Below are 13,034 nucleotides of genomic sequence, written 5' to 3'. Positions count from 1 at the left end.
TATTTATGTTCTTCTCTAAACTGGTTATTCTAGTTACCTTTTTTCAAGTTGGTTAGCTTTCTTGCCGTGGGTTAGAACATGCTCCTTCAGCTCGGAGGAGTTTGTTCTTACCCACCTTCTCAAGCCTACTTCTGTCAATTCTTCAAACTCATTCTCCATCCAGTTTTGTTCCCTTGCTGGCAAGGAGTTGTGATCCTTTGGAGGAGAAGAGGCATTCTGGTTTTTGGAATTTTCTGCCTTTTTGTGCTGGTTTTTCTTCATCTTCGTGGATTTATCTACCTTTGGTCTTTGATGTTGGTGACTTTTGGATGGGGTTTCTGTGTGGACATCCTTTTGTTGATGTTGATGCTATTCCTTTCTGTTTGTTAGTTTTTCTTCTAACAGGCCCCTCTGCTACAGGTCTGCTGGAGTTCAGTAGAGGTCCACTCCAGACCCTGTTTGCCTGGGTATCACTAGCAGAGGCTACAGAACAGCAAAGATTGCTGCCTGTTCCTTCCTCTGGAAGCTTCATCCCAGAGGAGCACCCTCCAGATGCCAGCTGGAGCTCTCCTGTATGAGGTGTCTATTGACCCCTGCTGGGAGTTTTCTCCCAGTCAGGAAGCATAGAGGTCAGGGAGCCACTTGAGGAGGCATTCTTTCCATTAGCAGAGCTCAAGCGCTGTGCTGGGAGATCTGCTACTCTCTTCAGAGCCAGCAGGCAGGAACATTTAAGTCTGCTGAAGCTGTGCCCACAGCCGCCCCTTCCTGCAGGTGCTCTGTCCCAGGGAGATGGGGGTTTTATCTATAAGCCCCTTACTGGGGCTGCTGCATTTCTTTCAGAGATGCCCTGCCCAGAGAGGAGGAATCTAGAGAGGCAGTCTGGCTACAGCAGCTTTACTGAGCTGCGGTGGGCTCCACTCAGTTCAAACTCCCAGCAGCTTTGTTTACACTGTGAGGGGAAAACCATCTACTCAAGGCTCAGTAATGGCAGACACCCCTTCCCCCACCAAGCTTGAGCATCCCAGGTCAACTTCACACTGCTGTGCTGGCAGTGAGAATTTCAAACCCGTGAATCTTAACTTGTTGGGCTCCGTGTGGGTGGGATGTGCTGAGCAAGACCACTTGGCTCCCTGGCTTCAGCCCCCTTTCCAGGGGAGTGAATGGTTGTGTCTTGCTGGCGTTCCAGGTGCCACTGGGGTATGAAAAAAAACTTCTGCAGCTAGCTTGGTGTCTGCTCAAATGGTCTCCCAGTTTTATGCTTGAAACCCAGGGCCTTGGTGTCATAGGCACCCGGGGGGATCTTCTGGTCTGCGGGTTGTGAAGATCGTGGGAAAAGCATAGTATCTGGGCTGGAATGCACCATTCCTCAAGGTACAGTCCCTCAAGGCTTCCCTTGGCTAGGGGAGGGAGTTCCCTGACCCCTTGCACTTCCTGGGTGAGGCAGTGCCCCACCCTGCTTCTGCTCGCCCTCCATGGGCTGCCCCCACTGTCTAATCAGTCCCAGTGAGATGAACCAGGTACCTCAGTTGGAAATGCAAAAATCACCTACTTTCTGCATTGATTTCGCTGGGAGCTGCAGACCGGAGCTGTTCCTCTTCGGCCATCTTGTGGGCAACTCCCCATGCATCAGAAAATGTTGATGATATAATATTGCAAGTTCAGTGTTCAGTCGGCTGAAAGGGTGGCATCTGGGATCAAATGTCCTAAGTTCAAGTTCTAACTGGGGTACTTTTTAGCTAATTGACTTCGGGCAGCTGAATTAGCTCTCCAAACATCAGTTTCATCTATAAAATGGGGCCAATAATACTCCCCTTTCAGGTTGAAAAGATCAAAAGAAATTATGAATATGGAAGCTTTTATAGTTTCTTTTTTTTTTTTTTTTTTTTTTTTTTTTTTTGAGACAGAGTCTCACTCTGTCGCCGGGGCTGGAGTGCAGTGGCCGGATCTCAGCTCACTGCAAGCTCCGCCTCCCGGGTTCACGCCATTCTCCTGCCTCAGCCTCCCGAGTAGCTGGGACTACAGGCGCCCACCACCGCGCCCGGCTAATTTTTTGTATTTTTTAGTAGAGACAGGGTTTCACCGTTAACCAGGATGGTCTCGATCTCCTGACCTTGTGATCCGCCCGTCTCGGCCTCCCAAAGTGCTGGGATTACAGGCTTGAGCCACCGCGCCCGGCCAGCTTTTATAGTTTCTAAGGGCTACAGACATCATTGTATTCTGCGTTATCCAAATGTATCTGTGATATATTTGTGATACATGGTCCGTATACAAATTGTGATATATTGTTCATATACAAACTGAGAGAACCTAATATTTCAATTCATATATTCCTCAATGAATTTTTGTAGTGATTTGTACAATATCTCTGCTAAAAATTCTTATAGGGAATCAGATAAAGAAATGTATGTAGGCTTTTGGAGTAAGCTTAACCAAAGTTTAAGTCCTAGCTTACTCCCTGTGTGGTCAAGGTTAAGTGACTTCAACTCTCTGAGGACCATTAAAATTTCCTTTTTGAATGAAGAGTAGAAATAATGAATATCAGATACCTAACAAATATACCACATGCTTTGTGTAGACATGCTTTGTAGTAGGAAGACCAAAAATGATTCTGATTATATTGTGGCAAACATTCCTATCTGACTTCAGGGCCAAAACAGTTTTCTATTTGTAAGATTTATTTTTAATTTTTTGAAAATACATACTGTTTGATACATAAGCATTCCATAAGAAATATATTTCGGTTTAACTAAAAACATCTGTTAATAAGAACACTTCCTCTTCTAAGCATGTCAATAACAGATCATGTCTTTTATTCTCTACAAGATTTTTATCACTTAAGGAAAAAAAACTAGTTTTACATTAAATTTCTGTTATTTAAATAAGTCAGTGCATCATATATTTACACACTTAACTATTTAAACTGATTTTAGTTAACAAAAGTATCATGAAGTATATCTGCAATATTGCAGATAAAATTATAAACTAGTCTGAAGTAACGAAGCTTTTCTATATTAATAAATGAAATAATTAAAACATTAGACGACGAGTAGTAGTAACACCTACCACTTTCTCTCATCTTAAACTGTGCTTCATGCTGTTCCTTGAGTTCATAATAATAACAATCAAAAATCTGTGCCCCTAAATTAGTTACTGAGAACAGAGGACAGTATTATAACTTACCATTGTTATAACGTTGCTAATAATAGTGAGAATAGCCCAGCCTCTCAGCTGGCTAGTCAAGTAATGGCGAAAAAAGTATGCGAAGAAAGAGTGATCACAAACTAATAAATGCCTTGTGAATACAGGGTAGGGACAGAGGCGGAGTACACTAGCTATTCTATGGGAAGCAGCATGTGTCACCTCCCCTTCCATTGGCTGTTTATCCAACATCAATACAACACTTTAGGAGCCAAATTACTAAACAAGCTGCCAATTAGGCTTGCAGTCAGCTGGATAGATTAGTGGCTAAGAGAGGCCGATACAAGATTTTCATCTCTTGAGCCAATTATGCAAGTGAATTACCCTCCACGGTACTCTTTGGAAGATTTGAGGGGAAAGGACCGACTCAGCTGTAATGGATATGAGAGATCCAGCAGACAGGGGGCTGGGAGCGGAAGCAGGCAGAAAGGTTAGCAGGCGATGTATTGCTAAAGCTGCCCAAGCAGGAGAGCCTTCTAGGAAAGGTCTTAAAGGATTTAACACTGCCAGGAGCAAAAGAAAGGGAAATTATGGTTGTGGTGTATACTGCACTGAGGCTGAGTTGTTCCACTCCCAAGTCTTAATCTCATAAAAGAAGGATGAGAAGCCAACAGTAGATTTTACTCTAGAATCACTTTCCATGAATAATGAAGTCTCTGTTACTGTTTTTGTTTTTTAGGTTGTGTTTCTATGAGGAAAGATTTAGCATTTGAAGAATAAAATGTTCTTTTTTCTTCCAAGTACAAGATAATGCTTTCTTTTGTGTCATATCGTTTTACTTTTATGAAGAAAAATGAAACCATCATTTAAAACAATGAGAATGAGTTCTTTTCCGTCTATATAAAAACAAAAGCATGAGAGTATGCTGATCACCCCTGGGCTACCCTGCTTGAAATACCAACATTTTAAAATTATAATAGTGAATCAATTATCATTTGCTGTTCACTTTAGGACTGAAAATGCACCATAATTTAGCAATTTTTATAGAAATATTTTAAATTGGCATTATTCTTTTCTTAAATATTAAACAAATTTTAATTCTGAACTTTTGCAAGCTATCCTATCAAAAATGTGAGTAAACAGATGTACAGCCCAGAGCAGCATTAGACCTCTGGTCTGGCTTTAGCTTAGGGTAGAATTAAATTAATTATGACAATCACCGAAAAATCAGGGATATGAGACAACATGCTAAGGCACTGTTTAACCTGACATACCTGATCAGCCGCTGTCCAGAAGAAACCGCATACCTTGGAGGTCTGTGAAGGTCTGTCCTGGTTACCACCACAGTCATGACTTCAAAATAAATTAATTGCTTTTGTGTTATAGTCAGCATTTTTGACAAAAGACTTTTATTTTGTGCATGAGTGTATGTATTTGTGACTAAGGTCCATTTTTCACTGTCACACACACACATATATTTATAATCTCTGTATATGCATTTTGCCCTTCTCAAGCAGTAAATAATGTTAGTCAAGAATTTTTGTTTGACATTAGATGTTGCCACTCAATAGGCAAGTAGTTGAAGGTTCTTTCTGTTACATGTTAAGGTACTTGTTTCCATGAGCTATGAATTCATTTGAGAAATCCAAAGCCAATTAATCATTGGCTAGTTCTTACTCCCTGTAAGGAATTTAGCAAATGGTAATGATGTGGTCTCTTCTTGGTCTTGAAATGCGCCGAAGATTGAAAATACCAAAATGTTTAATAAACGGCTTTGAAAATCAATTGATGATTACTCCATGGTAAATAAGAGGGCTGTAGGTATTAAAACCCATGTCTAGCATTTTGTGGCTTTCCTTGTTCTACAAGTAAGAATCATAGAGCGTGACTCGCTTGCTCTTCCCCACAATGTGAGATACAGATTACCAGATAAGATACACTGTTGGTTCAACGCTGACATTTCTTTTACTATTATTTTATTTTTTACTGTGAAATACATCGTTCAAAGAATACACTTAAAAATGTGTATGTAGGCCGGGCGCGGTGGCTCAAGCCTGTAATCCCAGCACTTTGGGAGGCCGAGACGGGCGGATCACAAGGTCAGGAGATCGAGACCATCCTGACTAACATGGTGAAACCCCGTCTCTACTAAAAATACAAAAAACTAGCCGGGCGAGGTGGCGGGCGCCTGTAGTCCCAGCTACTGCGGAGGCTGAGGCAGGAGAATGGCGTGAACCCGGGAGGCGGAGCTTGCAGTGAGCTGAGACCCGGCCACTGCACTCCAGCCTGGGCGACAGAGCGAGACTCCGTCTCAAAAAAAAAAAAAAAAAAAAAATGTGTATGTACAGTTTGGGTGCCGTGGCTCACACCTGTAATCCCAGAACTTTGGGAGGTCAAGGCAGGTGGATCACTTGAAGTGAGGAGTTCAAGACCAGCCTGGTCAACATGGTGAAATCCCGTCTCTACTAAAAAATACAAAAATTAGTTGGGTGTGATGGCACACACCTGTAATCCCAGCTACTCAGGAGGCTGAGGCACAAGAATCACTTGAACCCAGGAGGCGGAGGTTGCAGTAAGCCAAGATTTCACCACTGCACTCTGGCCTGGGCAACAGAGTGAGACTCTGTCTTAAAAAAAAAAAAGTATATGAACAATGTAAAGAACAATATTAAATTGGCCATTTGGGTAACCACAACTCAGGATAAGAAAGAGAACACTACTGTACTCTGGAGTCCCATTGTTAATATTTTTGTTATTCTTACTAATGTTTGAGATCCAAGGATCCTTCTCTGCTGGTACCACCATTCTGAACATAGTCTCAGAGAAACAGTAGGACAGAGAGTTACAACTTTTTTTGGTAGTTGGGGAGAAGGTGCAAACAGTAGGACAGAGAGTTCCAGGGTTTTTTTTTTTTTGGTAGTTGGGGAGAAGGTCCTGTAATAATCCTGAGTCAGAGAAGAAGAAAACTGATGATGGGAAAGGGGTAGTGGCAGGGTGAGGTATAGGTTGGTACTAAAGAGACTCACGAACCTTTGAGGGTAGTGAGTGGTTATGTCAACAGCTGCCCATTTCTACCTCTGTCTAGGAAGACATGGTCCACATTTCAGAGCAGAAATATGCTAGAGCCAGGTCTCAGCTGCTATACCACAGGCATTCTATAGATATTTGGAAAGTGTTAGTATAGGAGGCCTATGGAGGGAATGGTGTCAAACACTGTATCCCTGTAAATTTGAGCCCTGGTATAAGCGATTGGGCTGGGCCAAATATGTTCTCACTAAGACAAAGGTTCTTTTAAGATACACTTTCATCTCTCTCTTTTTTTTTCTTACAGACTCCAATATTAGTTTGTTTGTTAACCACTTTCTTCTAAGAGGGGAGTAACCATGAGAAATGCTCTGATAATGCTCTGATAATCAGAAATTAAATAATTTCTGATTGCTTGTATCTGGTTAGCTCCAGATTTGCTATATTCCCTTTTCATACACGATAATACAATACCTGCTGCTAGAGGAGGAACAGAAATGAACCAATCAAGGAAAGAGCCAACCTGTGCCACGCCTGGGATAGACCGACCATGCCCAAGGCCAAGCCCAAGCTTGCAATTGAAGGAAAGAGCTCAAGTTCTTGTATTCTTTGACTTTCATGGTGTTTGTTAATTTCTCCATCTTTGGACTTCAGATATCTAGTACTTCTCAGTTTTTCCCTAGAACCAAATATACACTATCTATGCTCAACTTTCTCTATAAGGGCCTAAAAAAGAAAATTAAATTAGAAGTCTATTTTTGAAAATGTCATCAAAGAGAAAATGCTTAAAACTGATGCATTTCTCAATTGCCTGCTAACAAAATATGGTAAACAACATCTATATCTAAATTTCATGTTAAGCACTAGCCAATCTCCTTTTTCAAATAAGGAATGAAGGGAGGAAGGGAGGGATGGAAGGGAAGAAAGGAGGGAGGGAAATAGGGAGAAATATATCTATCCCTGGAGGCCTATGGAGGGAATTGTGGTCTATGTCCCTGCAAATTTATATAATATATTTTTTAAATTTTATAATATATGTATGTTTAATATTATTTTCCTCTATTTTATTTCTACTAACTTAATTATATAGTCATTTAAATGTGGCCATGGAAGGAAAAGGAGGAAAGGAACTAAAGGATGCATACATTACAGACTGAATAATAAATAACAAGGAGAGAGATTATAAGAATGTAAATTCCTAGGAATTCAAGATGCCACCAGTTGTGCTTTTTGTTTGGTTTGGTTTTAGTTTTGGTTCTGTCAAATGTCAAAGTCATGGGCAAATGTAAGATACTACCATATATGTTGATGATTTTCAGAATAATCCATAAGGCTAACATGGTAATGAAAATAAATCCATTCGTAGGGTACTTTATGGTTTACTGAGAAGTTTCTTTACATACATGATCTCATCTGTCCTACAGGTTTCTGTGAGATAGGCAATGTAGGTTGTATTGTGGCTATTTCACAGATGAGAAAACAAAATCCCAGAGAGGTTGAATAGCTCACCCTGATGTGAGGTGCTAGAATTGAAATTCTAAACAAGATCTTTCTTCCATTGTTCTCTCAGCTACAAGAAGTATCCAAAGATGAATACGCAGCCCCCTCTAGTACCTGATTGGAAAAAATAAAAAAACTTAGGAGAACATCGTTTTCATAGCCTAATATCTTCAGCTGTGTTCATACTGATTAATGTGTGCTGTTGTTTTATCATTTCAGGATTTGTAGGTGAAAATGCCCAGCCAATCCTAGAAAATAATATTGGAAACCGAATGCTTCAGAATATGGGCTGGACACCTGGGTCAGGCCTTGGACGAGATGGCAAGGGGATCTCTGAGCCAATTCAAGCCATGCAGAGGCCAAAGGGATTAGGACTTGGATTTCCTCTACCAAAAAGTACTTCCGCAACTAATACCCCCAATGCAGGAAAATCCGCCTAAGAAAAGCAAAGAAAAAATGTTTTACAGACTTTATTCAGTATGTCCCATTGTTCTAAAATGATAACATGACTTCTGTTTTTGAAGCAAAAATCTACATTGCCTCAAACACATCACTCTAGCTTCCTTACTGCATACAGTCCTACCATAGTGAGAGAAATGGGATTTCATCACAATTCATGGTGCTAAAATGAAAACCTCTGCCCTTTAATTTTTTTCAGTAATTTCCAGCTATTTCTAGGTATAAAGAGCAGCTCGTCTCTCTTATTTATTTTAATCTCATGTGTCAGTACTTTCTGATGCTTTGCTTAATTCATGTATGTGTGCAGTGCTGCAATGCCCAGACAAATGTGAGCACACCCACCGGTTTCTAAAATGGGATAGGCAGGAAAGGATTGTGTTTTATATCATCCCTATCTATTGTAACCCAATAGACCTGCCATCCCATCAGTGAAGTCCGAACACATCTTTGTTTGAAAGGCTTGTCAATTTCACATTCCTTGAATTTGGCTTCTTTGTGAGGATTTTCTGACAGAGTGATACCCATTAATTTTCTATCCTTAGACAATGTAGTGTGAAGTTCACAGTTGACAAACAATAATTAATGTTTCCCTTGGACATTTTGACAAAAATAAACCTCATCATTGTTATCACCAGAGTGCCCTCGACATTACTTTAATGCAGATTTTATAAATTTTACCTCATTTAGAACATAAAATGATTATTGAAAGAAACATGTATTTTTTAAATTCACCATGATTGAACTGTAAATTCTATTAATCCAGATGTACTTCTACCTCTGTTTTCCCAAAGATTGATATTTTTTTTAAGATCAACTCAAGTGTAGTAAATGGATTTAAAATTTTAATCATTGGAGTAATTTATTACAATATTGAGTCCATTTATATGAAGAGTTAAATGGCTCTCCCAGAACTCAGATTTCTGGCAATGGCCCAACCCATTTAGAAGGTGAACAAAAGAAGTAAATGGTACTGATTTGCCCTTTCTAGGACCCAAGATGTTACTTTAAAACCTAGCAAAGAAGTCCTTTTTATTATGTGCCTAGTATTGAGCTATTCCTGAGTCATTTGCTTCATAGTATCAGAGATTCTAAATTGCTTTTAGTTTAGAAGATCTTTATTTATTATCCTCATTATTAACAACTTATGATGATTATTATTTTATTTATAATGGCTTTTATTGGTTGAGTAAAGACTAAGATAACACACGTGAATCACCTTTCTAATGGGTTTTTTAAATCTTGTCACTTTCCAAAGAGATTTTTTGTTTCTTTCTTTTTTTTTTTTTTTTTTGACAGAGTCTGGCTGTGTCGCCCAGGCTGAAGTGCAGTGGCATAATCTCGGCTCACTGCAGCCTCCCCATCCTGGGCTCAAGTGATTGTTCTGCCTCAGCCTCCCAAGTAGCTGGGATTACAGGTACCCACCACCACATCCAGATAAGTTTTGTATTTTTAGTATAGACATAGTTTCACCGTGTTGGCCAGGCTGGTCTTGAACTCCTGACCTCAAATGATCTGCCCACATTAGCCTCCCAAAGTGCTGGGATTATAGGCATGAACCACCACGCCTGGCCCCCAGAAGAGTTTTTAAAAGGTGTTAAAGGAAGTTTATGCATGTAACAGACCTTTCTCAGGTGGTCCCCTAAAAAATCCTGCCAACTGGGGAGGCGAAGGCCAACCTTCTATTTGAAATTCTTCACAGTTTGCCAAATGTACATTTCTTGAGAATCATCTTCTTTCCCAGGGATATTGTGCCTAGAGGACAGGTTGGTTAGGGGACTATGGACGACCAGAAGAGATGTTCTTTTGAATCATTCTTATTGGATAAAGTAACCCCATGGACTTTCTACAAGTTTTTTACTTATAAATTTGCCATTTTTTAAACTGATATTTTCTAAATACTCATTCTGTCTCTGTAACCAGGGAAAGGGGGAAGATTATATGCAAGTTTTAAAACTTCTTTGTGATAGTGTATTGTGCTCTAGGGTCTATTCAAAATTTGGTGTTTGAGCTTTTTCTTAATTTGATTGCCTGGAGATCTTCGAAAACCCTAGGATCTCAAAAAGCCAAGTTTGAAGCCACTGAGAGCAAACAATGAGGTCATTGTGAGCCTGGTTCCAAACTCCTGAGGACTTGGCTGTTCTTTTTCACCTTACTATGTTCTAATGGAGGTAAAAACCCTCGTAGTGAAGAAGAGCAGTGTATATATCAGACTAGTGTATAGGAACTTCTTCATTAAATATTGCCATCCTTATGAATGCTGTTTATTGTTGCTGTTCTGGCCAGATACAGAGCTTCCGAAGCAACTTCTGTAGGATGTACATTTAGGTTCTCTAACACCTCAAAAAAATTCTTCTTTGTATTTTCAGCTAATAGAAGACAGTTCTTCATCTTGACGCCCTCTATGTGTTTCACAGAGGACTTAAAATACTTCTTATTCTGTTGAAGTGTTTAATTGTACAGAATAGATGTACTCTACAGTATATGTGAATCAGCACTCAAAGCAGAAAAGTGATAACATCCCAAGCTTCCCCCGTACTCCTACTGACATGCCCTCAGCATTCAGTCTTTAAGAAAATTCAGTGCAGACCTGATGTTCTCGTTGTACCTGAACTTAACTGGAGAAACAAGCACAATTAAAATAGGAATTTTTTAGTATAAATCAAATGTCTTTCACCATCCGAAGCCCACTAATTTGTGTTTTATATATAGTTACAGTTAACTTTTTGCCAGTTATGATGTCCATAGAACCCCAAGATTTAGAATGTATCATTTATATTTCCTTTAAAAGGCAGTAAGCTGTTTCTTCTCCTCCTTTGTGAAGCCACTCTTCTACAGTATCTGTAGCCTTATAGCAAATTAATTGGTTGTACTAAAAATTTTAGAGAGTGCATAGGTCTTCCTTTTCTATCCTAATTACCTGCAATAGCCTAGAGACGGTGAGCATGATTACATTAGCAACTTGACTGTTTAAAAAATTTATTTGTTATACTTGATAATGACCAGACTGTGTGCTGGAGTCATTTGTTTCCTTCTTTTCTGCTCCCCAAATACAATATTTAATTTGGTTGCTTTTATTTTTAAACTATATAGTACCCTTTTAAATAAGAATTCATTGCTAATTAAAATCTGCCCATAAATTGGTCTCAGCATTTAAATACCATATATTTTATAACTCATACTGTGGTTATCAAACAGAAGTTAACACAGTAGGGGTAAAGAGATACATAATGTGTACCTATAGGTGTATTTATAATGCCTGTGTGCAGTATACAGACATAATTACAAAATATTGCATTTTATTAATGTTTATATTAACATGGAGAATTGGTATTCTTGTAAATTGAACTGACAATTGCTTCTATTCAGTACATTTCATTTTGAGCAGATATTTCCCAAAAGAGAAAAAAATCACTGTTGACATGTTTTTTAAAACCATTTTCATCTGTATTTTGTCTTTCAAAAAGAAAAGTGATCTAAATTGGTATTGTAAAGAAATCGTTAGCAAAAAATTTTTTTTAATTTTTCTTTTGGTAGAAAGTTATATTAATAGTACAACAAAGAAGGAAAGAATAAAACCTAATGTTTAAGACCATTATTTATACGCAGTCATTGTCTTTGTGCTTTAACTGTTTCCCTTTTACCTTACAGTAATTTTTTAACAGTTGAAAGTACTTCAAAAATTTGTTTCAATGAGTACCCAATGACAATTAGCATTTAATAATGCAGTTAAGTTCATTGTTATTAAGCCTTGAAAAATTTCAATACCTCAAAAAAATTAGAGAAAAATATTGGTAAATGTATTTGATTCACAAATGTATTCATAGTCAATTGTGAGCTGCTCTACCACATTTCCCTGTTTTTATTGTTTCTGTGAAGCTTCATTAGACTAACTTGCTTAAGGTCTCTTTCCGCTCAAGGATTCTGTGATTCTAATGTAACAGGGTACGCAGGCTCTCTCTGACCGCTTAAAGTATCAGAGTTCAAATCTGTTACAATCACTCCATTTCCTTTTGGAAAGTTGTGCCTCTCATAAAGCTGCTTGGACATTTTAAGTGTTTCGTAATACACATTAAAGTGTTGAGTTTTGTTTGCTGTAAAAGGCATTTCACTATGTTGATTAAACTTATCTTTTCTCCCAAAAAAACTGAGTAAAATTGTTAAAATAAGTAGGGTTTTTTTTTTTTTTTCATGCAATAGGTATTAAATACTCATTGATTTAACAGGCTTGTAGTAATATATACTCAACTGGCAAGTGGACCATGAAGGCTCCTTCTGCTGGGTTCCTACTAAGCAAAGACTCATTACTTTACACACCTGACACTTTAAGTAGATCCAGATTTGTCTCCAGCAAGTCACTGCCATTAACTGCCAGGAGTATGATCTACTATTGCCACTTTTAGTTTTATCTGTACATTAGAGTTGTCTCCTGTCTTTGAATTGTCAGACAGTTTAAATCATTCTCAGATCCACATACCTCCCTCCTGTTGCAGTATCAGAATGTCCTGTATTTGTTTCTTAATTTTTCAAGGCTGAAGTAAGGTTAAAATTGAGGGCTATTTTTTATGTTTGTTTTTTTTTTTTTTTTTTTTTTTCAGTTTGAACTTTCAAGATAAATTGCTAGTATATTAAGAGTGTATAGAATGCTTGATTTTCCAGCTCTAAGACTGTAGAGATAAAAGTATATTATAATAGTATCCCAAGTAAAACGGCCAAAACTATCTTCTGTTTGCATCTTCCTATTAAATTTCTTTAAAAAAAAAGTTTCTTTCTTTATAAAAACAGTATTCTTCAATAAAAATAGAAAGACTGAGAGATAGTATACTCACTCAATATATGCTTTTCAAATCCAAACAAATTCATCCATCACTTATTGAAGTTAATTTCTTCAAATGCCAGAATTTCATTTATGATAAGTAAATGAGTTTAGCGAAGAT

General features: G+C 38.4%; 1 protein-coding gene across 4 annotated transcripts in view; it reads left to right on the top strand.

Moving 5' to 3' along the window:
* The window catches only part of GPATCH2 (G-patch domain containing 2), a 203,159-nt gene extending 190,915 nt beyond the window's left edge, over nucleotides 1–12,244 (top strand). For all 4 annotated transcript variants that reach the window (XR_013412258.1, XR_013412260.1, XR_013412259.1 and 1 more), the window contains one exon: nucleotides 7,861–12,244. Coding sequence is in view for 1 of the 4 variants with exons in the window: in XM_015116123.3 (XP_014971609.1) it covers nucleotides 7,861–8,081 (221 nt within the window). In the remaining 3 variants the exon portion in view is untranslated. The remainder of the gene's footprint in view (nucleotides 1–7,860) is intronic.
* Nucleotides 12,245–13,034: the final 790 nt, after the last annotated feature.

The sequence above is a fragment of the Macaca mulatta genome, chromosome 1, assembly GCF_049350105.2.
Source record: "Macaca mulatta isolate MMU2019108-1 chromosome 1, T2T-MMU8v2.0, whole genome shotgun sequence".
NCBI lineage: Eukaryota > Metazoa > Chordata > Mammalia > Primates > Cercopithecidae > Macaca > Macaca mulatta.
The sequence above is the reverse complement of the archived record's forward strand: the minus strand, read 5'-3'. Positions and strand labels throughout refer to the sequence as shown.